The 27801-nt window shown below is 39.5% G+C and overlaps 1 protein-coding gene across 6 annotated transcripts in view; it reads right to left on the reverse strand.

Annotated features, from left to right (window-relative positions):
• cacna2d1a (calcium channel, voltage-dependent, alpha 2/delta subunit 1a) overlaps positions 1-27801 on the reverse strand; it is an 88723-nt gene that overhangs the window by 6612 nt on the left and 54310 nt on the right. For 2 of the 6 annotated variants that reach the window (XM_015028160.1, XM_015028156.1), the window contains 29 exons: positions 27217-27321; positions 27030-27108; positions 25610-25659; positions 25348-25455; positions 24065-24127; positions 23301-23384; positions 23119-23193; positions 22012-22083; positions 21820-21891; positions 21679-21740; positions 20911-20987; positions 17949-17957; positions 16310-16318; positions 14842-14902; positions 14639-14745; positions 12180-12264; positions 11972-12034; positions 11421-11524; positions 11244-11315; positions 10836-10903; positions 10712-10750; positions 10564-10635; positions 8529-8681; positions 7447-7499; positions 6045-6100; positions 4956-5082; positions 4590-4705; positions 3959-4041; positions 2224-2312 (listed from right to left, as the gene is read on the reverse strand). In XM_015028160.1, coding sequence (XP_014883646.1) covers positions 2224-2312; positions 3959-4041; positions 4590-4705; positions 4956-5082; positions 6045-6100; positions 7447-7499; positions 8529-8681; positions 10564-10635; positions 10712-10750; positions 10836-10903; positions 11244-11315; positions 11421-11524; positions 11972-12034; positions 12180-12264; positions 14639-14745; positions 14842-14902; positions 16310-16318; positions 17949-17957; positions 20911-20987; positions 21679-21740; positions 21820-21891; positions 22012-22083; positions 23119-23193; positions 23301-23384; positions 24065-24127; positions 25348-25455; positions 25610-25659; positions 27030-27108; positions 27217-27321 — 2213 coding nt within the window. The remainder of the gene's footprint in view (positions 1-2223; positions 2313-3958; positions 4042-4589; positions 4706-4955; positions 5083-6044; positions 6101-7446; positions 7500-8528; positions 8682-10563; positions 10636-10711; positions 10751-10835; positions 10904-11243; positions 11316-11420; positions 11525-11971; positions 12035-12179; positions 12265-14638; positions 14746-14841; positions 14903-16309; positions 16319-17948; positions 17958-20910; positions 20988-21678; positions 21741-21819; positions 21892-22011; positions 22084-23118; positions 23194-23300; positions 23385-24064; positions 24128-25347; positions 25456-25609; positions 25660-27029; positions 27109-27216; positions 27322-27801) is intronic. The other 4 variants (XM_015028158.1, XM_015028157.1, XM_015028159.1 and 1 more) reach the window with 4 other exon arrangements.

Consider the following 27801-nt stretch of genomic DNA (forward strand, 5'->3'; position numbering starts at 1 on the left):
TTTATATATATATATAAATTTCATTGGCAAATTTCCATTGTGCCAATGTAACAATTGTAGACTATAATTCCTGGGTTGTCATCCATGTTCTTAAGAGCACACTTTCCTGAGTTATATGTTTGACTACTTCATCACGCTGATCATCACTCAATAAGTCGTTGAGTTACCGTATTTTCCGCACTATAAGGCGCACCGGATTATAAGGCACACCTTCAATGAACGGCTGATTTTAAAACTTTTTTCATATATAAGGCGCACCGCATTATAAGGCGTGTAGAATAGACGCTACAGTAGAGGCTGGAGTTACGTTATGCATCCACTAGATGGAGCTGCACTAAACGGAATGTCAACAAAACAGTCCGTCTCCAGTCGGCGAGGAGAGCCTTCCGCGACTGGGCCAGGGCGTGGCCGGACGATGATCACCCTTCTCCGTTCGCGCACAGCATGTTTGTGGAGAACGTAGTGCTAAATGACCTGCAGACGACCTGATTCTAGACGGTCGGTAGGTAGATAGGTCAGTCAAACTTCATTAATAGATCACAAACCAGCGTTCTGACAACTATCCCAGCATGCACCGTGCGCTTCTTCTTCTACCGGGGAAAATGAAGTCGGCGGCTGCTTGCCGTAGTTGCATGACCTGTTGTGGCTCAATATTGGGCCATATATAAGGCGCACCAGATTATAAGGCGCACTGTCGACTTTTGAGGACATTGAAGGTTTTTAGGTGCGCCTCATAGTGCGGAAAATACGGTATTTAAAATGTTTTCACATGTGATGCAGCAGAAGAAAACAAAAAGAAAAGCAGTGGGACTGTAGGACTGAGGAGCTGTTGCGGATGTAGACCAGGGGTTTGCAACTCCTGCCATTGACGGCCGGTATCCTGCAACGTTTGGATGCTCCTTCTGTCATTAACAAAAATGCATTCATTTTTGTTAATGAATGCATTTCATTAGTCTTGTGACCAATACTTTGTAAAAATTGCTGAGATACCAAGGCAGTAATTCAGCCTTTTGATTCAGGTGTGTTAGAGATGTGTTAGGATCCAAAAGTCACAGGACACCAGCCTTCGGGGACTGGAGAACGTTGTAGACAAACGAGGAGTTTGGTGGAGTGACACAAATCATGAATGAGTGCGACGTCCTACAGTTACCCCTGAGCCATACAAATCACAACTTGTATCAATGACATCACTTGTGTAACGACACCTACCTGGGACAGAGTGAGCGTTCTAAAACGTGTTTCTGCCAAAGGCTAAATGTTTGCAGGCATTTCCTCTCCAACAGCTTCCGACATTGGTTCATTGGTTCTTTCAATTTTTTTGGCAGCTTTTAACAATAAAAAACGTTCAAGATGATGGGGATTTGTGAGTTAAGACACCAGTTCACTACTTTGACTGTGTAAGCAAATATGCTAAACAAATGCTAGCTTAGGCACCATTATAAATAAGGTTGAAATTAAATACCGCAACTTGAGACTGAATCTCCTTATGTTCCCTATAGACAAACTTTGTCTACAGGGAATTAGAAAAGTAGCAGTTTTATCATTCTAATCAGAGGCAGAGCATTGAGGAGGACTAGTAAAACATAAAACAAAAATGTTGAACCTGAATCTGAAAACGTGAAAAACTGTACGTCATACCTCTAAGCTCTATCAAAGGCGTGTAAGTAGTTCTTTCAAACCACTCGATCTGTAGGCATACCACGGTGAAAGCAAATTTGGAAGCTTTTTGGCAAATGGAAACCAAGTCGAGAAACATTAAGAGAGTCGCATGAATATCTGGATGCAAATGAGAGGCGAGTGATCTGTTTCTGCTGGTGTCTGGGTACGTCAAGAGTCACTAGAGGCGCAGGAGTCTCTGCATCTCGAGACAGATAATGATAGATGAGGAAAGATACAAAGAGCACGGTGCGAAGTTCAAAGTCAGGTGAGATGGGGAACATATTGAGGAGAGACAGACAGAGACAGGGAGGTGAAGTCAGACAGTAGTATAATATGAGCGAGTGACAGGCGATGAGGACAAGTGTGGGAAAACAATGGAAAAAGGCATGAAGTCATGGAACGGAGTGGCTATTTGAAAAAAGCAGGAGAGGAGATAAGGGTAGGAAAACAAACTGAGGACTGGAAACAAGACTACACGACACGAAAGCCAAAAACGGTTGGGTTCAGTGTCGGAAAATAACAGGACGTTCATGAGAGACAAAGAACTTGCTTTACGCGACTGACCCGAGACAGCACATGAACAGTGGCAGCAGTAACATGAGCAGAGAGGAAGCCAATGGGGAGCCAGCGCTCCTTCGGCACATGGCCTCATCCTAACCATCAACAGACAATCACAAAGCAGGACAGAGAGAAAGCAGAGAACGTGAATCATGCAGCAAAAGGTCAAAGTTAGAAATCAAACATAAGCAGAAAAAAACTCCAGAGTGAAAGAAGCATATCAAAAAAAAAAAAAAGTCAGATGCGTTCAATTAAGAGGCAATAAGAGTTAGTGCGTGGGTGAGTGTTTGCATTTGTGTGAGTGAGAGAGACAAAGCAGGCGTAGGAGATCATTTGTGAGAATGTCAAACCGACACTGGAAAAAGGACTATAGAATCAAAATAAACGGAGCGCTCCGGCCTTGAGGTTTCACACGCTAAGACTCTGTGCAGCTCAGAAAAAATGTTTTTTTGGCCTAGATATTCATTCATTCCTAGAACATCCGACTGTCTCTGCATGGGAGACCTTCACACAGACCTCTCTTTAGGGAAACAAGGAAGTGTGACGTGCACCAGGTAGAGATATTAGTGACTGAATGCTGCCATGGGTGGGATTCTTCCACGATATACTCAGCGAAAACATAACTTGGGGAATTTCTTCTTTTTCAGTAAAAAACATTATTCTGGAATTTGGTTCGTTCTCTCTAATTTGTCGCTATTCTTTTCATTTTTGGGGAGGAGAGTGGAAAGTCAAAAAGGCAACAGTATTTTTTATTTTATTTTTTTTTACTTTTGTCTATATTAGGGTTCCTATACCTCGTCATGTCAAGATTACACACTTTTACAGACTTAAAAAACCCCCCAGAATTCTCAGTCCATTTTAAACCAAAGCCCCTTTAGGCTTAATTTCTTTTCTAGTGAGCTAAAAATCTTTTACTGAGCTGATTTTTACTCATCTAAAGCATAAAAATAAAGAGGAAGAAGACATTTTTTTCTATGTGACATATTCCTACAATTGTAAGCCTTTAAATAAGCAACTTGTATATAAAAATGCCTGAAATAAAAGTGGTGAGTGGATGGATGGACGAAGCAACCAACAGATTGATGATGGTAGGATGAATAGAGGAACAAACTTGATTTTTGCATGTTTAACTTGTATAATCAATCTCTGATAACTTGAATGCATGGAGGACAAACTAGATGAACAAAGTTGATGCAAGAACTGTAATGTGTATCCTTTCAATTTCTATTTCCAATGTTTCAGATGTTAAATGAGAGTTTCTAACACCTATGAATCAGCTGCGGATGAAATTACAAATTTGAAACTGGGAAACTGCAGAACTACTCACCGGGAGTTATCACCTGGACCTGCACTTCCACTCAACTCTGTGGCAAGTTCTAGTGTCTTTCAACAGCTCACAAACTCACCATAGGTCTTGATTTACCTTAACTGCCCTCATATGTCCCATTTCCTGCAGCATCAGACAGCTATAAACCCACCGTTTACAGAACACCGCTGTTTAAGCTATTTCGAAATGTGTGCCATTAAAAACGAAGGAAAAACTTCAATAAAAGAAGAGAAACAAAAACAATCGCCGAGTGCCGTTTCAGTCTTCTAAAGATTGTCCTTCTTACGAACTTTCTCTTTGGAAATTGTGCGCGTCGAGGAAAATTTTTTACAGAAAATCAATACTTCTGAAGAAAAAAAAACAACAAACATTTGTCAGTGATCTCAAGAAAAAAAGATAATAAAAATAACTTACGTGCTCAGTTTTATCAAAGCAAAATAGTGGGCCTTTCCTGTAGCGAGGACTGAGAGCCATTTCACAAGGATCCGGCCCAGCAGCTAAGAAGTCAAGATATAAGAAACCATAACAGCTAAAGAGTGATTCAGCAAAAAAAAAAAAAATCCATTCTCTTCATATGAAAAGCTGTGATTGCAGCAGACGTCGCTACAAACCAAATAACCTGAAAGAACATTAAATATTTAAAACATGGATTTTGAGCACATTGCTCAATATCTCCATGACGTGGCAGCCGTTTTCAACTCTATTGGGTTTTCCAAGAAGCTCCTTCCATAATTGAATGCAGGCTGGAGTGTTTGAAAGATCATCTTAGATTTGTTTGTAAGCTACTTGGCAGACTGATCCCTCGGCCATGTGCTTCACAGACAAAGACACAACGCAGGCCAATGGGAAGTTTGTGCTAATTTGGAAAAGTCAGTTGTGGCGGGAAATTATTGCTCTTATTACGGTCGCCGAGTCTGCTAATTCATTACTGCATCCAAACACGGCCGTCTTTGCACAAGTTTTTCTCAAACACCTGCCCACTGAATTAAATGCACACACACTCTGCCGTATAAAGTTTTTTTTTTCTTTTTTTTTCAAAGGATACACTGCTTTTCATCCTGCACTAACGGCCCCAATCCACATGACTGGCTGTTGTCTTGTTGTCTGTCGCTAATGATTAAGACCAGGTTTGTATTTGGCACCTTCTCAGCGAGGTATTGCCTAGAAAAAGAGGAGACACACAGAAGAGAGATGAGAGCACTTTTTTCAACTTAAGTCCAGGAAAGACACAGTCTCACTCAAACATCCTCACAGGAGATGTGGGAAGTGGAATATTTAACCCAAAACGGATACAGAGGAAGATGCAGGAATGGCGCCTTGCGGGACTAACTCTACTAGAACTGATTGCAACTCAAAACAACAACATCATGGATGAAAATAAACCTAGGATATGTTGTGTGACGCACTTTACCTGGTGGAGTTTGCACACTCAAATAAGCCTCCAAAGGAAGACTCATTGTTCTCAAAGAAGTACTGCGTTTGCTCTGTGATGCACACCTCCTTAGACATCGCATCCGACACTTGATCGTCCGTTTCAGCTGCCGGGTGATTTGAAAGCGTGTAGAGATTGGACTTTATTGGTATGATTAAAAAATTACAGCAATATAATCAACTTAGATAACAACACATATGTGCAGACAGACTTTCAATCAGCAGACTGAAGACGGGTCTGCACGAGTGAAGGAGTAAAGAAGAAACAAATAACGGCTGCAACGTCACAGATGTCAACAAATTTAATGTGTCAAAAGCTTTAAAATACTTTTTTTTTTGTTGCAGTGAGAACCTCACGCTAAATTTATAAAAATCCAACTCTTGAACTCGAGTATATTTGTTGAGCATGTGAAGAAGTCCATGTCACACCGTTCCTGTGCAAATTCTGATTCCTGTAGCCAAGATGTTATTTTCTATGGACAAATACGCTCCCTTTTCCTGAAACCAAAATTATGTTTGCAAAAAAAATAAAAAATAAAACAAAATAAAAACATGTGCTCCCTGCACATGTCTGCTTGTAAAATTCAGTCGAGACACATATTTTAAGTGGCAACAGGAAACTTACTTCAAAACTGTGTTTTATTAAACCAAAACTGGATCCACATGGCAGGAAAGAGAATTAATCCAACAAGGGAACATCTTCATCAGAAAACAGACGAGCCTGCTCTCCGGGCTTTGTTCTGAAGTCGTTTGCGATCTGTCATTTCTAATACTTCACTTGGCACCTCATGTATCTCTGCTTCGCATGTGCGACAACTGAATCTACCCCAAGGGGAGGGTTTGATTGAGTTTACAAAGTTTATTTTCAACAGCAAAAAAAAAAAAAAGTTTAAGGCCAATTCGTTCTTTTGTCCAAAAGCAATACTTGACCCTTTTACAAGCCAATTACGTCTGACGAGTGAGTTCTGAGCCATGGTCTAACTTAAAGCTTCAAAGCCCTTTTTAATGAACCAAAAACTCAGATTTAAAGTTAAGAAAGCATCTTAAAGATTAAATCAAACGCACTCACCTGCATCCAGAAAATTTGGGAATGTGACGCTGACCAGCAACTGCTGCACAATTGACCTAAATCCAAAGGCAAGAGTTCAAAAGACACAGAATATTAAGCAATCGAAATATCTCAACCAATTCAAAGGTGCATCTCAATCATTTATAATACAAATTACAGCTGTCACCAATTTAAAAGCATCACCAGAATAATGGGCTTCCTATCAAAATAGGACACACATATTTTAGGAATGGTGTCCATACAGATTAATTGGGAGAAAAAAAACCCCCAACTAATAAAAAATAAAATAAAAATTGGGTAGTTGTAGCTCATTCTAATTGCTGCTCCAAGAGTCCAGGCCCCACCAGGGGAAAAAAATCTGATTACTAACCCCTAAATCACCGCACTGACTATTTGTAAAATAATAAAGTTGGTTTGTAAGGCTCTGAATGCAGGCCTCAATACATCTCAATTGATGGTCAAGTATGAACCATATGGACCCCCCTCAGGTTATCAGAGACCTGTTTTGTGTTCCCAGGGCCAAATACAAACCAGGTGAGGCAGCATTTAGTTTCCATGGTCCTGAGCTACAGGATAAATCCCCTGAAAACATGAAATGAGCAGAAACTGATGGCTCCTTTAAATCAGGACTAAAAACATTTTTCATCAGTTTATTCTTACCGGCCTTGTTATTTGTTCATTATGTGCTTTTCATTGTTCTTTTGTGTTCTCCTTTGGCCTTACAGCTATACTTTTAATGCACTGCTTTAATATGGTTTAGTTAGTAATATCAAAATCAAAACTGAATTTGGGGGTTTTATTGGCTGGAAAGCCCATAGATATCAAAATTAACAGCTAAAGATAATAATAATAGAATAATTTCGTTCTATATGCAAGTTCCACTTCGTGAAATTCTACTTTTTGATTTGGTTATTTATTGCGATTTACCTGCAAATTTACAACAACATTTTGCACGCAAGTAAAAGTCGTCCAAACCAAACTGCAAGCTAGCAACAAAGTTGACTCAAAGGCCCAATTGCATCTTTTTTCTAATTAAAAACACATGAATGTGAGGCTTTGGCCGTGAATATAGCCGCACTGTCTGTGGCCTTCAAATTCAGCTTTACAGGACATATTGTAATACAAGCTGGTGATGACATCAAGACAGTGGGACGGAGCATAAATCAATGGAAGATTTTGTGGAATGTCAACCATCTTGGGAACAATTTATCTATGAAACAGATGCTATACTGTATGTGCATTTGGAGGAACAAATCCTTGGCTGCTTTTCATTAAGAACTAGACTGAAGGATTTACAATGTTGGCTTTAAGATGTTTGAATTTGTATGAAAAAAGGGGGACGGAGGGGAGGATGAATCTAATTGTATCCATATTAGGGAAAAATAAACTAAAAATGACTCACCAGGCTGCAGCTGTCGCCCACCATCCCAGATTCAATATATCTGCTATTGTGGGCTAGAAGAGGCACGGGGAAACAAATATCAAAAAACAGATAGTGAATGAAGAGCTTAACAAATCATCCTAGGCACATCCTGTTTATTTTCACAGTGGCTGCGCAGATTTACAAGGCACAAATACCAACAGGCCCTGCCAAAGAGTTTTATTTTCTTCTCTTCTCTGAGGAAATTAGAGCGCAGTTCTCCTGAACAGATGCGCGAGTAAATATGCAAACAAAGCACCGGCAAGAAAACAAAGTAGCCAATGGGTTGAGGGAAAGAGCCAACATGCTGCTTTGATTAGGGGTTAGCATGCGAGGGCCTTGTTTTGGAGAGTCGCCGCCGTACTCCTGCACTCCAGTTGATGGCAGGTTGAGTCATCTAGGAGTTTTTAAACCGACCGTGTTAGAGGCATCACCCGCCGCTGATGGGGCCCCTTTGATCACTAAATATGCCTTTCATCCTATCCTGATCAATCGAGTGTTTCATACACTCTAGATCAGGACGGGAAATTGCACATTTTCATCTGTCCATTGATGAGGACGGTAAACACTTTAATTTTTTTTTTTGTCTTTCCCGGGAATCAGCTTTTGTCTAAACCTTGAAGCACCCGGAGGAACCTCGTCTGTCGCTGTGATCTCTGCATGCAATCTGCGCCGTTTCACTCCCAATTTGCGCGTTCTGGAAGTGATGTAAAGCGGTACCTGTTTCTGCATTTCTCCATGTGTTACTCAAGCACATTAGACCACCTAATCTCGTTACTGTAACAGCAACTCCCACTCAAACACTTTTCACCATGTTTCTCCACTTCCACCCCCCCTTGCCCCTCCTCCCCTCATTTGCTATATCCAGATTTATGGCTCCCTGGCGACTGATGACCTTTGTGTGTGTGAGAGCGGGCAAATATAAGTTCAAATATAAGCTACGCTTACATTCGTCTCTCCGTTCATGCATGCAAATTAGTAAAAAAGAACATGTATGGATACGGAAAGGTGTGAACACGGCCCCGTGTGTTTTGCGTGGACGGTCTCTGGCTTGTGTAACTCACCACATAAATGGAGCGCAGGCCTGCAGCCGCTTTGCTCTCTCTCTTGGGCTCGCAGAGAGACTGGTAGTCGTAGGTGCTCTTGGCGGTGAACAGCGACGAGTTGACCAGAGTTCTCATGAGGTCAGGGTCGATGACACCAAAGAAACAGCCGATCTAAAGAGTTGGGAAGAGGGAGAAAGCGGTTTCCTTTCGGTATTCGCTTCGCTCTCGATGGAGAGTGCAGGGTTCATGGCACGGAGTTTTTTTTTTAAAAAGAAACGTGATTCCAAACAAAAACAGAGTAGAAGACTAAAAATTTGCCTCGGGCTCAGAGGCAAAGTCTCCCGGTGTGCGACTGCATGACCTCAAAACTTATAGGGGAAAACAATTTCAGAAACAAAGGCCAATTAAATTGTTTTGGAATGAGAAAAACACCTATAAAGTACACCTTGTAGAAAAACTCGACTTTACTGAGACCGAGAATTCACGATCTATGAACTTCTTCACATTTTACTTTCTTTTAAGGAAGGTTTTTTTTGCAAGTAAGAACTCCAGATTGTGGTGTGCAGGACGGAAATATTCTGCAGAGTTATCATCACTCTCTTGGATACTTCCTTGATGATCACTGAATTTACCCTGCCTGTCAGTTCAGTTGTTTAACAATTCTGTAGCTCCGTCATCCTCTTTCCACTTTAGGATGAAAAATATGAGAGACGTTCTAGGCCAAGGTTGCCGTCGAAAGAAGTATTGATCCTTTTTATTTCTACTTTGAGGCTCAGCACAACTTTGTCTTATGACGTACAATTCCAGTTCAAAAAAAAAAGAAGAAAAAAAAAGTGGAAGTTTGCAGTTCTGAGTAAATGTTAAAGCATTACAGCAATTTCCTTAAGACAATGTATATCCAGCATGGTTGAACAGGGATTTCACAGACACTAAAACCAGGATGACAGACTTCATTACAATATAGTGAAAACAGTCCATCAAGCAGCTGTAATCTCAGACGTGTGACATGACCGCGTGTTCGAAAGTGTTTAAGTACTCATGTATCCAGGTGGGAGCTCTCACATACAGTAAGTATCTTGTTGCACATGTGCTTAAGTGCATGTGTGAGCACTTTAGGAAATGCAAACTATCCTTTCCCTTCCACTTTGTGGGGTCACTGTTAACAAGCGGCCCCTCCACACAAGCTTTCCACTTTCTAGGCAAACGATGTATAAATCTTCCGATCCATAAGGTAATGAGAGCCTTCTACTCTTTCTCAGCGCAGCAACAGAAAATAATGAATTAACGATCTCAGCCTCGCCGGCTGCAGACTCCCAGAAGGTACTTAGGGGTATGAAAAGGAATGAACTGGGGAAAGAAAGTCATAAAGGGGGAAAGAAGTTTTGCTCCTCAAGGAAATATGATTGAGCGTGCACAGGCCTCTACAAACAAGGCTGCTGGCTTTTTAGTACGGCTGCCAAACATCAGAGGACAGCTGATTTATCCAACGGACACCCAGCCCTGATTAGTACAGAGTCAAAGCTGCATGGAGGAAAAAAACATTTTCTCAAATGACATCAGGGGTCCACTGTTGGCGTTTAGCACGAGAAAACAGGGGTGTTGTCTGTGTGTTTTCTGTGGTTGCGTTTGCGCGTGTGTGTGTGTCAGATGGGTCAAATTCCATTGAAGAGGCTTCAGGGGTACAAATGTTTGCATTTCGAAAGGCAAACTGGTGCTAAATGACATTTAGCTCAACTAAAAACAGAGGTTAAATTAGTACAGTTGTTGAAGACTAAAGTTGTTGATTTTTGTGGATGTCTTGATATAAAAATTGACCAAACTAAAAAATACAACCTGATGTGGACGTGAATTAAATTATTCGTGTCTATTTTAAATGGCCTATAAATAATCGATCTATCTAATAACGTAATAATAGTGATATTTACGCTGCAAAAACACAACATCTTACAAAGTATTTTTGGTGTAGCTTCTAGTACAAATGTCTTAGCACATTTGAAATGAGATAACTCTGCTACGATGTCAAGCAATTCTGAGTTAAAATACTAAGGCCCACCTGGTTAATATAGTCCTCCTGATTGGACATCACCAGGAATCCGCCGTCATCCAGAATGACACAGTCTATGTACTGCAATCACAGAATTGATTACGCAGACGCGCCACTGTTGTTTGAAACACTCCCAAAAAATAAAAGCCGCCCTTACCGGATCACCTTTCTTACAACCACAGATTTCATCTTTGCACTTTGAAGACAGAGAAACGGAAAAGGGTCAAACGTCGACGCCGAGCTATGCTGGAACGCTTTCATGCCGATAAACATCTACTTACATTCATCCTGTAAGTGATGTTGATGAAGCTCTCCATCCACGCAGAGATGTTCAACTTCACACCAACAACTGAGCAAAAAAAAAAAAAAAACAGAAAAAAGAAGAGAAATGATACAAAATCCAGACATCCTAGATCATAACCGGTCCCCCTGTGTCAACTTTACCTCTTTGAACCTGAAAATTAAATTTGGCTAAAGATCACAGGCGATGAGATGACTTGATGTGTGGTTTGTGTATGTGTGTTAGAGAGCGGGGAGAAACAGACGAATGAGGGGTGGCGGTTATGAAATAAGAGTGCGACTGTGGATGATAAAACTGTGGTTGCAAATGTCGGTGTGTAACAAGAGGCGCCGCTGTTAAGTAGAGGCTTAAAAAAAAAATCATGTTTAAACATTAGAATGCTGCTTACCAGCTGGTTTGAGCGTAATGTTGTGAATCTCGAGGTTTACTGCTCGGCTCACGAGGACATCCCTGTCACTTTCTGCACTTTCTGCGCGAAGGAGACAGGAAAGTTTATCATTTTTTAACAAGCATCTCTTTCGAAAGCCACCCTGATCATATAGTGCCTGATATTCGACAGGTTTACCGGTGCAGGGTGTTGGCGTAAAGATGTACACGTCGTTGTCCAAACTTCGCTTGTAGAAGCTCGACTCGTAGGTCTCTGCTTCTTCCTTCCAGTCCAGCCCGGAGCTGTTGGACATGCGAGCACACGATGAAATCCAAATTCTGCTTTTTTTTAAAAATTATTTAAATTTTATGTTCTTGCAATCCCGTTGCAGTTAATTTACGTTACGTAGTACACAGTAGTACCTTCAGTTATTCATGAATTCTTTAAGACGATATGCTTTTAATTTTCTAAACTTTAGTTCAAGAAATTTTGGTAAGAAGAGAAAATGCCTTTACCTATGACTACTTTGTGAATAAGAAAACACATTTAAAAGCTGATGATGTTGAAGTTTTCCTGACTTATTAGTCAGGGCACAGAAAAATCAGCATCAAAATATAAACACTTTACAGCAACATCAAAAGATTCAGGAATTCACCTTCACACAGGTGCTATATTAACCTACTGTCATTCAGAAATGTCAATCAACTGGAAAAAAAAAAAAGTGTTTGTGAATCTTATTTCCTATATACCTTTTCGGGAAGACGCGAGTGATTCCTCCGTCAGTCGCAACAAATCTGGCAGTAACACCCTGCCTGACAAGCAGGGAAAATGCAGCTATAAGAACATGGTAACAAAAACCTGGAATATGTTTTATGCATGCCTGACATTTACTGGTGATGTTGAAATATTCAAACCATCTGTATCGCCAAACAGCAAATACGACCGCTTTTTACTCACTGCAACTCATTCTGCTTCCAGATCTTGATCAGATCAGAGGTGATGCCGGCATCAAGGAGAAGCCGGTTTACAAGCTCCACATTACCTAAGCGGGGGGGGGGGGGGAAGTATATTACTTGAAATGACTGAAGAGTAATTACAGATATTGGAAAAAATGATGACATGGATTAATAAATAAATAAATAAATAAAGAGTGAGCTTTAAACAGAACACAAACATTTTCTGCAATTTCCAGGCAACCAAAATAATTAAACCTCAGGACTAAAAACACCCAAAGGCTCAAAAGAGAGCAAAGTTACACGGGGGAGGGAAAACCCCCAAAAACTTTGCAATTCAAAATTCTGTAGTGTAGGTGGTGAAGTGGTGCAGGTGTAAAGAATACTTTTGCAGACATCCAACAAGACCACATGACAAACATAAGAGGCGATAAAAGGGATTGCCCCTTTTTTGGCCGCTCCTGGCTCTTTGAACCCACCACCGACCCGCTCCAGTCCATAAACGTCAGGGTTCGCCGATACACCTCCGCCGCCGCCACCTCCCCCAGTCTTTATGGCACGCCTCACACATCAGACAGAACAGCTGGTGTAACACTTTGGTCCCCTCCGAGCCCACCATCCAGTGGTTTTCATTAGGGATTCTTTATTGAAGGCAGCCCAGGAATTCCTAATGTACTTCTTCGCCACTGCAGTGGCTTAACCGCGTAAAGCGTGTAACGATTCCTGAGCCGCCAATCCTCCACATGGGCCGTGCTCCTCTCCCTCCCTTGTGGTTCTCTGTGGACTCCATTAAACTAGCAGCTAATAACGGTGGAGGTAATAATTCAACTGGGTGAAAAGTTTTATTGGATTGATCATGTTGAGATGTTTGAAGTAAGTCCTTAAATGCAAACCATCAAATTAAACAATGGAACGCAATAAAAGAGCCCTTTTATAAATGCCCGGGGAGCGTTTTGCTTTGCTCAATGCGCCAACAAATGGGTAATTCATATCAATGAGAGTATGCCAGAGAGGGTAAGGATGGTAATGCGTTGGTCAGATGTCACGGGGAAGGTCCGTCGGACCTGATTTGTGTTTTATTGCTCTGCTCGCACTCTGGGCTGCATGTGTCCTGCTCTTTTTCACAAACACACAGTAATTGGATGAGGTCGAGCGGCTACAGGAGGGGTGTGGGAGGCATATAACCGGTGGATGGCGTGTGTGTGAGCGAGAAAGCCTGCGTGTGTGTCACAGCTAAGCCGATGTGCCTCACACATGTGCAGCCAGGCATGTGATGGTCAAATCTTTGGAGTTAGCATCAAATAGGTAACATGAAGGGAAGGGGGCGGGGAGGGGGGTTTTCCACATTACAAAGCTTTGCCAGGTCATGCACACCAAACCATCCGGCCAAAGCTCAGTGGAATGACAGATTTGGGAGCATGGTCACTTGGAGAACTCGCATTAAGTGTTTACTGCTGAGAGTAAGATGGCAGGGATTTATTCGCGTCGCTAAAGCAAACGTGGCAAAGATAAATTCCAAAAGTTTTGGTCACACCATTTCCCATTTTATCTTGTTATAAGCAACATATCGAGTCTTTAGTGCAATTTTATGTGGGGAAATGTCACAAAATGGCACATCACTGTGAAATGACAGAAAATGGAATATGTTTAGAAAAAAAAACATATGCATAAACATCTGAAAATTATTTCAAGCAATTGCTTTCATCAGACATCAACAACTCAGGTGGACAAATCCACAAATCTGGCCTTTGAAGAAGAGTAAGAACAAACTGATTGGTGAATTCAAATCCAGTCTCACGCCATGTAGGGCAGATGGCAAATGTGGAAGAAGGTGATGAAACTATAAACTTTTTGGTTTACTTCCCAAAAGTGTGGGATGACCAAAAAAAAATAAATCTTCACATAATACTCGACATGACTGGTATTTGCAAAGTGGCCAGTCCAGGAGCAGCATTCATTTTCCTTGGCACTGACCGACTGCATTCCCAAGAACAGAGATAAGGAAGACCGTAGATGTTGCCAAGGCAGTCTCCACTGTGTGTATTTATGCAGATTAAACATATATTTGGCGTTTAAACTATTAAAATAGACAGTTGTAAAGGTTTTCATAGGGATTGTGGTCCCCGGCAACCACAAATACTCAAGTCTTTGGGAAGGCTTCTTTATAGTATCTCTCCATCCAATCTGACAGAGCTTCAACAACTTTGAAAAGAGGATTGAAAAAATATGTGATAACTTAGATGCAGAAAGCTGGTGCTGCAACGATTGCAACAAAAAGAGAGCCTACAAAAGTTGGACACGTCTCGATCGGCAGTGTGTCCCTCGCTGTGTGGGCGAGGGCTATGACTGACGCTTCGATGATGTCGTTTACTACATTTTGTTGGTCTATGCTTGTTGACGTTGCACAATAAAGTGTGAAAAGGCTTCCTCGTGCACTGCTGAAAAGAGCATGATTGCACTTACACATAGGGTTGTTTGGAGTCTTTGTGTCTATATAATTGTTGAAGTCCATCAGGTACTCTGTGTTGTTCGTGTTCTTGTCAGGCGGCTTCAAGTCTTTGCAGTACATCCTGAGGAAAACAGAATCAAAGGTGTAGGGTATACTCAGTCAAAGCAGTCCAGTCTGGAGTGAAAGTAGGATTTAGATGTGTTTCATGTAAACATACCTTGGTGCAATAAATGTATACCCGTACTCATCAAACTTGTCTGCAAGCAGGCTCTCAGAAACTAGAGATAAGTGAAGAAATATCACTAATTCAGTTAGGTTGGTATACAGCTGTTGCGATGACATCATTGTGAACTTGATACATTTTTAACAATCCTTTGGCAGTGAGCAGAAATCACATGTTTTGGTAAAGAGGCATTTGAAGAGCAACTCCACTAACATTTAAACAAAAACACATATGAGATTTTGGATGACGAAATTTTATTCCAACCTGCCCATCAGTTCATTTCCCAAAGCTGAAGTTACGCAATTATATCTTGCAATGTTTTTCAAAGCTTCATAAAAATCTCCATTATTTATTGGAATAATGAAGACGACATGAAACCAGCAGCCCGCTGCAATGGTTACAGAAACATTTTGCATTTTATTGAAATGTATTTAGTGCTCTGCTTTTGATAAGCCCTGCATGTTTCTGTGCATAGTCAAACTTTACTTCAATACTTTCTAAATAGTTTGCCTTTTGGATAAAAGCGTGTTTATATTTTGAGAAATGTTGTGCAGCTTTTCATGAAGCTATACTTTCAGTTTTGTGTAATGTTTGGACTCAGGAAAAGTATTTTGACAGCCACCAATTTAAACTGATTTTCTGCTCATTCCCTGCTGTTCAGAAACGTGACGAGGCTTTTATTAATACCATTTACCATCAGAATGTCATTTAAAGTTATTTTGGTTTGATTAGGGGGGGGGGTCACAATTTGTAATTTTTTGTTAGAATCAGAAAATTACAAATTTTCTGATTCTAACAAGAAATTGTTAGAATCAGAAACAATTTCTGATTCTAACAATCAGAAATTGTTAGAATCAATTTCTGATGGATTCTAATCAGAAATTAGAATCCTAATTCTAATTAGGATTCTAATTATATGCATAAACATCTGAAAATTATTTCAAGCAATTGAAATAATTTTCAATTGCTCGTGCACTTGAAAATTGCACAGGGTGGCCACAGGGTGGCCTCAGGGTGAAACCACAGAGGCCAAAACAAATAAACACGGGGATTGAGATTTCAAGAAATCTAGTTAACTTGAATTATTTGTAAGGTCTTAACAGTTTCTCTCATTCAAATGTCATTCTGTAAAAATAAATAAACAGTTTTATTTACATGGGTACAAAATGCTTTGTTTATAAGGCAGTTATAAGGGAGAAAATAGTGACGCCTTTGTATGAAAGGTATTAAATCTGTAATGATGAGCATCTGCAGTTTGGGAGGCTTATTGGATTTAAGAAAAATAAAAAAACCAACATAATATATTTTATCAATCATATAATAAAAATTGGGACAAATAAGTGCACAATTTGAGCAAAGTTAATCGATTAAAAAGCTAAAAAAAAATAAATAAATAAACATAAGATGATAAAATAAGGTGACAGGGCAAAGATTGGGAGAAGTAAAAAGAAAGGATACTTGCCATCTTTCCCTGGAGTAGAAATAATCCCAGAGGAGAGAAGGCGAGCAAACACGAGGATCCCCCAGGGAGGTGACGACGAGAAGGAAAAGAAAGGGAGGGGAGAAAGACAGGGTGAAACCACAGAGGTCAAAGGTGACAATATTTTATTCACAGAGCGAGTCCTGAATAGAAATATTGCATTGCAAGCAGAAGATTTCAGGTCTTTGGATGCAGACGGCGCTGATGGGGAACACACACAGACAGGCTTATACTGCGGTCAGAGGACGTGTTTCAGAACTCGGATTAGCATCTTTTTGATGATCTGGTCAATCTCAGGAGTTACCAAACTCGCGTGAAGGATTTACTTTACGCCATAATCAAATGGAAACATGCACCGCAGTTCACAACCTAAGTGTTTTCAAAGCACGCTGCACACGATTATTTCATAAACTCTCGTGGCGACATCGTCGTCTTCGGTCGTCATGATTGGATCATTTCATTGCAGGCCGTCACTCAGTAATTCAGGAAAAAAAAATGATAAATGGTGGTGAGATATTAGGAATGAGACAAATAATGTGCACTCTCGATACCAAATAATAAGGTGGGAGGAAGAAGATGCTTTTATTTTTGTTTTTTAAGCATTTTGTGCAACTAAAAATCCAAAAAGTGAGACAAATTTGTCCTCAACCCCCCTCCTCGGTGTCTACTTCATGTTTCGGTAGTTGGAATATGCTTCAGAGATTTGGGACGACACACTTATGTTTTTCTTCTCCCTTACAATTATTTTGTATAAATTTTTTTATATAATTCAAAGAAGTGTCCGCAATGTGACAAAGGGTCAGAAATTCAAGGGTGCAGAACAGAAGGGAATCGGCATACGACATTTCTTCTGGTTCAATTGAGTTGCGATAAAGTTTTATTGTCAAAAAAAAAAATGAATAAAACAAAAATATGAGCCAAGCTTCAGTTTCAGATATGCTTCAAAGCCTTATGCGCTCTGGAGGGTTTTGACTCAACGCCCACAAATACGAAAATTGATGACTCTGCATTTAGAGGGACAAACAGAACAGATCAAGCTTAGTGTGTAAAGAAGAGTCCTGCTTTTCATTAGGAGTAATTTACCAAAGTTGTAAAACATAAAATGAGTCAAAAAGGAGAAACTGGAGAAATCTCCAATTTATACTCTGGGTACAGACTCACGGCTTTCTCCTTTATGGCTTCACCTTTAAATAATGCAAACATCCTGTTCGTCTGTTCTTGCTGCTACAGTGGGCCGGTGCCAAAACCACATCTGAGGGCCATTGGAACAGTCAAAGCAGGTGGGGGAGTTAATACATACATGCGCTCACACACACACACACACACACACACACACACACACAGACAGACAGAGACACAAACCCGCTGTCTGCGAAAACACGGGTGGGATGCATTGCATGCAAAGAGCTGTCTCTGGGTGAATTAATCTCGCTTGATTCATCGTGACAAAGTTGTCGTTAACTTGGGGTGTGTGGGGGGGTTGGGGGGGGTACAAACGGAGAACAAAATGCTTCGGTGTTTGTGAGTCTGCAAATTTACATCCAAAGTGTGTGGGTGATGAGAGAGAGACGAGACGAGACAAGGATGGCTGTGGGGAAAAGTACAGAAGGGGGATACTTGCCCAAAAATGCTGCGGAGGTTCCAAAACAGCAGGAAGGGTTAGGAGTTCAGAACAAGAGGTTAAAAGATTGAGAAGAGAAAGGAGGGAATTGGAAAGAGACAAGAAAACAGGGTTACACAATATTTTATTCAAATGCGCATTGAATAAGAATATTGTACGCAGAAGTTTGAAACCAAAAAGAAAAGAAAAGAAAAAGGCAACAACTTTACAGTACATGTGGGAAAAGTTGTAACTACAGGTAAATTACATTTCAATGGAAACTAATTAAAATGTCTCCAAAAAGCTACTTATTAATTCAAAAAGTGACACTCATTTAAGAACCGATTACAAATTTTGGTGCTATTTATTTTCATTTGGATCTTTATGTCTTACAGGTAGCCCAAATTTCTGCCCTTGAGAAAAATGTAAGTTTACAGAAGACCAATAATAGTACTAATAATAATAATAATAATAATAATAATAATAATAATAATAATAATACATAGGGTAATTTTCTAAATAAGCCAGTTTTGTATCCAAGCATAATAATGGTGTAGTACAGGGCAAACATTGAGGAGCAATGAAGAAGAAGAAGTAGTAAAAAGTTTAGAGGAGATTCATAAAAAAAAGAAAACACACAAAACCTCTCAATATAACAATTTGTAAAATTTATATAACTTAAAGGGTTCACTTTGTAAATTAAATCACCATGGCATGTTAACTTTTTGATGACATTTTAATGTATAGAGATGTATTTTGTTAAAAACATTTTCCTTTCTTCACCAAAAAATAATATTTGCATCATTTCCCCAACATAAAACGCCGTGGAAACTCACTTGGAAAGCCTGAGGGAACATAAACTCCGTACTTATTGCTTTAAGATAGACTGACCTAAAGAGGAAAAGTCTCAATTTTCACAAATCAGTCAAGTTAAAACATAAATTGGTGCCATTCAGAGGGTGTAAAATAGACAGCTAAATTGTTTTTACACTCATTTTCCAGGTTGCACTTTAATAATGGAAAAGTGAATCTCAGATGTTTGAAGTTCTTTAAAGGCCTTCCAAGTCTTTCAGCCTGGTTGCAACTTTATTTAATAAAGCTGGCAGAAACAAAACATGATGAAATGTTTTGCGGTAGATGGAGCAGCTTCAAGTGAGCTCGAAGCATCTGCCAACTGATTTTTTTATTTTTATTTTTTTTTTGGAGCACACACTGGGCACCTAAAGTTAATTTTTTTCCAAAACAGCTGGAAACATTGCAAGGTTTGAGAAATGCATGCAAATTGAAATGTAAGATCGTGGATGCAAAATTTAATGATCCAAAAAAAAGAAAAGAAAAACAAAATAGAGCTCAACAAAGGCCAGTTGCAGCTTAATCCAAAAATACAGAAATACACGCCACATGGAAGAAATCAAAACATTGAGTAATACTTTAAGCTTTTCTACACAGAAAGATGGACCTTTAAGAGAAGTTGCACATAAAAATCAAAACTATGCACATTATTTTAGTCAAAAAGACTGACCATAACATAATTATTTTCTAATGAACCTCCACTTCCAAAGAAAAGAACTGAGGAAACGTCTGTCGTCCCATTCATTCACAGCTGTTAGGGAGGGGATGCTGGGAAACTGCTGATTTGTAAACAATCATACATGGCAAAGACTAATCCATGAGCTGCTATTAAAGAGGCATATAAGTGCTACAGAAAAGAATGGTTTTCTTATAATTTACGCAATTACGACTGAAGATTTTTGAAAATGATGCGCATGTTTTAGACGCTGCCGTTTTAATAGCAAGCATCTTCACCTGTGCGATGTCAGGTGACTTTGTTCAATGCGCCGTTTTGTTTATTCTAATGAACAACATGTTAGGCAAAGACTACAAGCTGGCATGGTGCGGGATGGGTTTCTACTTGGCGGATTAATTCAAATCAGTTCCAAAGATGTGCATCAGATGGTGCCATGAAACCGGAAGCTACGGGCTCAGTAAGCCTTTTTCAGGAAGTTGTCTCAGTTGAGACAAAACCTGTCTGTTCTCTGCAACACGAACAGAAGTGGGATCACTCTCTGTTTAGATGTTATCTCGTCGGATATTTGTGATCCTCCTTAACTATGAAATTCCAAAGAAAGGAAAAAGTATTAAAAAAGATTAATACATTTTGAACCACATTACAGTTTCCATTTTTTTTTTATATTTCAGTTTGAAAATAAAAAATACTAGGATTAAAAAACAAAGAAAAAAGGGTGTGCAAGGACAAATATGTACCGTTTTTGAGTTTTTCCACTCCTCTCGCTCACGTAGAAGTGATAAAGTCTTTTTTTTCCACACATCTAGACATCGTTTTTTGATGATTCAGACTTGACAATCAGAGGTGAAGTACATATTTACACCATTTCTATTTGCAAACACTAATAGGGATTTTTTCCAGGAGGATCCCCCCTCATTTGTGTCCAATCCTGTTGATTAGGATATACAAAGGAGCTGTGCTTATAGGTGCATGAAGAAGTATCACATGCTATACAGCTGGATTTGTTTATGTGCATGCAGTTTTCTGAATTTTAGTGTACACAAGGCTTCGGGAAGGAATCCAAGCAACTCTTAGGACATGAGGCCCCTGGAAAATACTCGAGCCAAATTCCATACTTTTCCAGACGTCGTAGGAACTGCGTTATGTGTAGAAGGGGACAGGAGAGATCTCTGCCCTGTTGCTTCCAGATAAAAGAAAAAAAATACAACAACTTCCAACTCCATCACAGATGAGGGCATGTTTTGTTTCAGAAATACTAGTAACAACTGTTACAGCGTGGTGTAGGTGTATGTATAGGGCAGTCATGTTTTTTTTTTTTCCAAAGCTCATTTATTGATGGACAGAATCCATGACAGCACTTAACTCCCACCAAGTACCGTTTATCTAACCTCTGTAAACATAAGTGTAACAATACAAGAGGCAGGGTTTCAAGCTGTGACGTGAACGTCAACTTACATTTTGCCTGGGTGATCGTGTCGCCTATGGTTGCACGGATGTAGTGCATGCTGTAGTTTGGCAGGACCAGGGCCAGGCTGGGACAAAGCGAAAACGGGAGAAAGGCACCACTGTTACTCGTTTTCAGCAAGCTATCCAATTCTCTCACCCTGTAACTAGGGCATCGTTTGCTAACAGCATGCGCTGTGCCTGCTTTCGCATGCACGCTCATTAAAGCACACAAGCATTTCGCCATCTCTAGCCATGTTTTCCAAATCCAAAAACAAGCAGCAGAACTCACCGAATTTCAGATAATGTTTCTGATCATATACACTTATGTAATATGGATAATTAAGATCTGTATGAGTAATATCCCACGATAGGTTCTGTAGATTTTTAAGCCAATACGCAATTAACAGAACTCCTCTGCTGAACAGTCGCGATTGGCTCTCCTGACGTAGAGATTTGAATTACTGAAATAAAACAAATAAAATTAAAAAAACGTTTCGATTATATTCTAACGGAGAAACATAATAGCGGTTGTCCGGTAACAGAACAGACGCCAAAAACATTTTATTTTTAATATAGTGGTTAAAAGTTGTTACTTCCACCCTTAAAATAGCGGAATTACTACAAAACGTATTTAAGAAACTCTCCTTTTCTTCATCGTAGAAATGACTGTTAAAGCTTGGTGATGTTTTATAATGAAACATTTCGATTGATCTACTTAATCAAGTGTCATGCTGGAGTAAAGAGTGTGGATGCAGCTTTTTTTTTAAAAAGTTTTACCTGTAGTCTGTTCCCTTCACAGGAGCGAAGGTGTAGGTCCTCTCGCCTTCGTCAATGTAGCGCTTAAATAAGGATATTACTGTCAGTTCAAGAAGATTCCAAATAAAAATGGATATGAACTCAAAAAAATCAACAAATTACCTCATCTTGAGATTTCACCAGTGTAGATATTGTGTAGTTTCCCGTTTTCCCATCAATCATTTTATTTCTTATCTGTGTACAAAAAACAACAACAAAAAGAAACGCAACACCAAATATATAAATCACATCACCACGCCACCATATGGTTCCAGTTTGTGCAATCGAATTAGAAAACAAATCTGTGCGTCAGACCTCCACTTTGATGTCGTTCTCCAACTCTGCGTCCAGAAAGTCGAGTGTTACAGGTTCATCAAACTTAGCAGTCTGTGAGAAAATGTATGCAATTACTTCAGACAGTTTGTCAGGTGTGAAAACAAAGAGGGGGAAAAAAAAAATATCCCTGAAAACATCAGTTACTAATCTGCTTCCAAAAGCGGGTTTTGATGCTTTGCAGCCCTAAAGAGGGAAATAATCAAGAAGAAGATCCAAGTCATGTATCTGCAACGAATTTACCTGATGGCGTGTTTACAAAAAGCATATTTCTCAAATGTCACGGTGGAACATTTTGCCAAGCAAATAAATATAATCCTGCAAGCAAATGACGGTTTCCCTTGCAACACCTTCAATTTCTTGCAAAAGTATTAATACCCCTGTTTTCACATTTTGTCACGTGATAATCACAAACTGCATCGCCTTTCACTGTGATTTATGAATAAAAATAAATTGGTCAAAATGGGACACATTTGTATACGGCCCCCTCTTACTCTGATCTATCTAAATAAAAATAAGTGTTATCAATTGCTTTCAGTAGCCACCTATTTAGTAAACGATCCGTCGGAGTGTGAGTCAGTCTTTGTATAAATACAGCTGCTCTGCGAAGGCCTCAGATTTCATAGAGAACATATTAATAAACGAAGAGCAACGGAAAGGCCAGGGAACACACGGAGCCTTTAATCATGACAACTATTAGAAAAACAGACTGAAACAATAGATACGACGTGCATTCTGTTCGCATTAGTGTGAGCTACGAACCAGCAGAACCTTGGGAGGGTTTTTCTTTAAACCTCCTACAAATGCAGTGTGAAACGGTGAAAACGTTAATTTTTTTTCTCGAGGTCTTCAGCATTCAAGGATTTGCACCCAGACGATTTATCGCAATGGCATCATCAAAAGGGATTCAGACGGCAGAGGTTTCAAACAGAAACGCACAGAAACGTCTTACTCTAAGTGAGGAGATTACAAATTAATCGCTGTCTGCTTTAATGGCCAACTGACATTTACACAGTTTTGTCAAGCTGTTTCTTTTTTTTTTTTTCAGAACAGTAATTATTTTTCAAACAGTTGTGAGATTTTGCTTACCAGCGGTTGAAGATTAGGGTGGAGCAACACATACCCATTTGGATCAATAGCAAAGTAGTAGCCATTTGGACCAAACTAAATAAAATAAAACAAAACGAGAATTAGTGGGGGAAGATCTCTGCATAAAGACTAAAATGAACAGAACAAGTACGTCTGCAATAACATGACTTATGAGCGCTTACTGTGAACCGAGGCGTGAGTCTCTTGATATCTTCTAAGGAGACATCAATAGCCATAACCCCCAGGAAGAGCGGGTTTTTTGCCTTTGGAAAAAAAAAAAAAAAAAAAAAAAAAAAACCCCAGAGAGGATGTCAGCTGCAGAAAGAGGAACTGTAAGGCCTTCTTATGAGTCCTGTTGCTTTTCCTGGATGAGTCAATTCCCTCTGTGGATTGTGAAGGATTTTAAGGAAATGGTTGCAATAGGAATCTGGACAGTTTCATTCCCAAAAGCTTCATGTGCTGCAGTGAGTCACTGACGAGGCATTTCCAGACTTGCTTTCGGTCGCGCTGGAGGTAGAGGCTCAGAGTCCTTCGAGGTAGACATGCAGACTCATCTTGAAGCATTTAAGCTACCGGATTCATTTCTCACTCTGATCTGCATGATTGATCTATTTTTGAATTCTGCTGGGCGACTTCCTACATTCTCTTCTTGTGGAGAGCTTTGCATCAACAGAGGAAACAAGCCAAAGCCACAAGAAGATAAAAAAGATCAAAGATGAAAGCGAGTATTCATGTCGAGGGTTTAACGTTTAGCATATTATTGCGTCTCTGAAAGCCACAGTCCTTTTAATCTATGAAATCAAAGTGCGAGACAGTCAAAAGCAGACGGAACGTGCTGGTGAAGATGCCAGAACGAGATATTGTTATCAATTATTAATACTTACAGCCCTATGCAGAAACAAAAATGTTGGGGGGTGTTGGGGGGATTTGTATATTTGGTGGATACCTTTGAGCCTGTGTCAGTCTTGTTGAAGACGGGCAGTGTTCCGGTGATTACGAGACCCAGCTCCTGAAAGACAGAACGTAACACACACATGTAGAGTTATGCCCTTTACAGGGGCTTGCATATGTATTCAACTGTCCTAAACTGCGATACATAGTCGGATTACAACCACAAATGCATGGACTGAAAATGATACTATGACTTAACAATTTTAAATCTACCTAATCTATTTAAATTGCGACGGGATTTTTGTCGAACCTTCTTTCGATGCAATAGCAGCAAAAGTTCTTTGGGATCTGAACTCGACAAGTGTTGCAAATTAGGTTAATTTTAGTCAGAAAACATCTGCGACAATCCATACCTTGCCTCTAATTGGTCAGTTGGATTTATGGGTGGAATTTTGACTGGACAATTCTAACAAATAATTATCCTTCGACCTAACCTAAATAATTTTACTGTACTGTACCTTACATCTGTTTTTTCTGACATAAAATGAACGTCTGTTTCAAGTCTTCTGCGGCCTCCATGTAAACTCTACGTGGATAGTAGAAAACTGCAAATCAGACTTTTTTTTTTTTTTTGATGCATTATTCTCTGTGAAGATGTTCAACACTTGGAAAATTGCTTCGTGACCAAACTGATTTTAACTTCTCCATAGTTTGGTCCTTTGATGACGATGATAGTTTATTTACTGATGCGCTCAGATAAACTTCAGCTACACTGATGTGGTCTCAGAGTGAAGGAAACTGAATGCAAAAGTCCATCACACACAGAGCATGTGCAATTTGCTTCAATACATTTTAAGTTTGCAGTTGTAGCAATTACCATTTCTAATTAATACAAAACCATTTTGAATTGATGTCATAACAATTTGCAGCAAACAACTTGCAATTTTTGTCAGAAAAATGATTAAATAACTACTTTTCTTTTTTTTTTTAAAAAAAAAGAAATTTTTGGTGCCGAGAAAGTCGATGCAGTTTCCCAAACGGACAGTCTCCGATCAAATCCAAACTTCTCTTATCAGTCTGGTTTCTTATCTGAGGTCGCCTGGCAGAAAAACTTGAAAAAAACGTAAACAACAAAAAAAAAAAAAAAAAGGCAACACTAGGGAATACGGTTCATCCGTCATTACGCAAAAACAAGATATAGTGACAGCAAATGACTAAACAAGACTTCAAATTTCTTTACAAGACGTGAAAGAAATTATTCCGGGTTTACACAGTAAACAGCATAAATCTTTCACCCTGGTGAATGTGATGGTGTCACCTCTCCCCAGCAGAACATACCAGTGCATCCAGGTAGACATTTGTCCACTGGACTTGCTTGGGCTTTCGGACTCTCTTGGGCCCGCTGTCAGCTCTGACCATTGGCCGACCCAAAACGTCCAAGTACTCCTGCCAAGATGAGCAGAAACTTATTTTTGCAACATGCATGTTGAAAGTTCTACCACAAGGGGGCAACATACACAGCAAATTGTTAGAGCCAGAGTTTTGAGAAGTAAGGAGAACCCAAGTACAATTACTGAAATATGTTTTTATGACTGTTTACCTGAGTGTTCAGGCGAATGGCCCCAATAGATGGAATCTCATAGTAATACCCTGAGGGAGAGAAATAGATTTATTAGACAAGATCTTTTAGAATATTGATTTTTTCTTTTATTCCTACTACAGAAATCAACTTATCCCTCAGTTCTGCACCATCTTTAAAATGTATTGGTAGACTTGGCAAAAATAAAAAAAAAATAAAAATTCAAAATATTCAGTGCAGCAAACACACATTATAAACATTTCTGCACATCGTTTCAAATTGATAAAAACATTAACAATAGTGTTTTTTTTGGCATTAATGTGCAAGCCATTACAAGTAAATGGCTTGTACTTGTATAGCGCTTCATCAAGACCATAGGACTTCAAAGCGCTTTACACTACATTTAGTCATTCATCCACACACACACACACACACACACACACACACACACACACACACGATAGTAACCATACAGCCCTGACAGAGTGTGCCCCAGAGATGGAACACTGAACTTCCCCATTAAAGGAAATGCAACAGAGGCAGTTATTAATTCATCCTTTATTATTATTATTATTATTATTATTATTTTAGTTGTTAAAAGGTTTTGACACCTAATTATTACAGTGTTCCCTGGATACGTGGCCCATTTCGCTTAGCCATTAGGCTAAACAACGACCAGTTGTTGTTATGTCGCGATATAACACACATTGATCAGGCTGGCAGGGAAGGTAAAAGAAAAAAACCTCAAAACCCACAGATCACTTTCAGAATAAAATCTCCCTGACAACCATTAGATAATCCGTTTGTGGCAACCAGCTGCTTACCTGCCATGGCAGCCAAAGCTTTGTTCCCCCACACCCCCGTTACTACAAACGCGAATATTGACTTCATTTATACTGTGACGATTTGTTCCGATGAGACAAACAGTCCAGCTGAGTTTGGCATGAAACAAAAGAATGATTATGTGGAAAAGCACCTTTTTTATTAGGTGGTGTATAATTTAACAGCTCTGGAAACATTAAAAGACCACTGAGCCAAACCCCATTTAAAACCTCATGGTTATTCCACCAGATATTGATTTCTGAAGTCTTCCTGAGTTAAAACACTCGTATTGTTTTTTCTAAACTAATATAAACTTGAATTTTTATATATTTTTTTGCTTAATTATTTTGACCATTTCTCATTTTCTGCAAACAAATGCTACATTTTTGCTTGGATTATTGGAGTAGACATGAATCAGTAGTTCATAGAGTAAGAGAACAATGTTAACGTTACTCAAACGTACACCGATAAAAAGTAAAAATCAGAGAAACTGATAATTATAAGTGGTCTCTTAAGCTTTTCCAGAGCTGCATTACAGCACAAACCGCTACGGATTTTCACGTTTGTTATTAAATGAGGGCGTTCACCTGATAGCTACAAATCCAACTATGTTTCGTACCTTTATTATTGCAGGCCATCCACTGTATCGGGCCTTTGTCGTAGCTGTGTTGGCCTACGGAGAAAGTAAAGATGCGCACCTGTGAAGGACAGTAAGTGCAATAAGATGAAACAAACAAACAAAAAAAAAAATACAGTAAGAGCAACAAATATGAACAACCATGTTGAAGCTGAACGTGAAGTCCTACCTCTTGCTTTGGGTTGTATTTTTTAAAGATTTCCTCAGCCCTCTCCTCTCCTCCATCAGTGAACAGCATTATAATCTTGTTGCAGTCGGCCCTCGACACATTGGTCTGGTTTACACAGAAGCAAGGGCTTTTAATTTCAAGAAAAGCTGCTGGATTAACGGTTGTGAAAAGAAACAAATAGTGCATTTTGAGTGCAATATCTGAAAGAACCAGCGGAGGGTGGCAGATGCTCACTCTCGGAGAATATTTAAGAGCCGTGGGTGATTATCCAACTTTTTGCAGACAATTCTTGAAGTTGAGTGGATATGAGCTCTTACATATTACAAAGATTTACATATACAAAAAGTATAATTGCTCTACACACCCCTAGTAAAATGTGATGCAAAAATAGAGAGCAAGGTCAATACTGACATTTTTAGCGTCAGTGTGAAAAACAACCAATCAGACTCAACCAAAAAAATAAATAAATGGAGTATTTAAGGGGAAAGAAAAAAAAAAAAAAAAAAACATACACATAAGGGGATGTTACTGTATTTATAATTACATTTAAACTCAAGTTGCACAGTCAGCACACAACTGCTATCA

This window comes from Poecilia latipinna, unplaced genomic scaffold, assembly GCF_001443285.1.
Source record: "Poecilia latipinna isolate Pla-1442-1.1 unplaced genomic scaffold, P_latipinna-1.0 Scaffold115, whole genome shotgun sequence".
Taxonomy (NCBI): domain Eukaryota; kingdom Metazoa; phylum Chordata; class Actinopteri; order Cyprinodontiformes; family Poeciliidae; genus Poecilia; species Poecilia latipinna.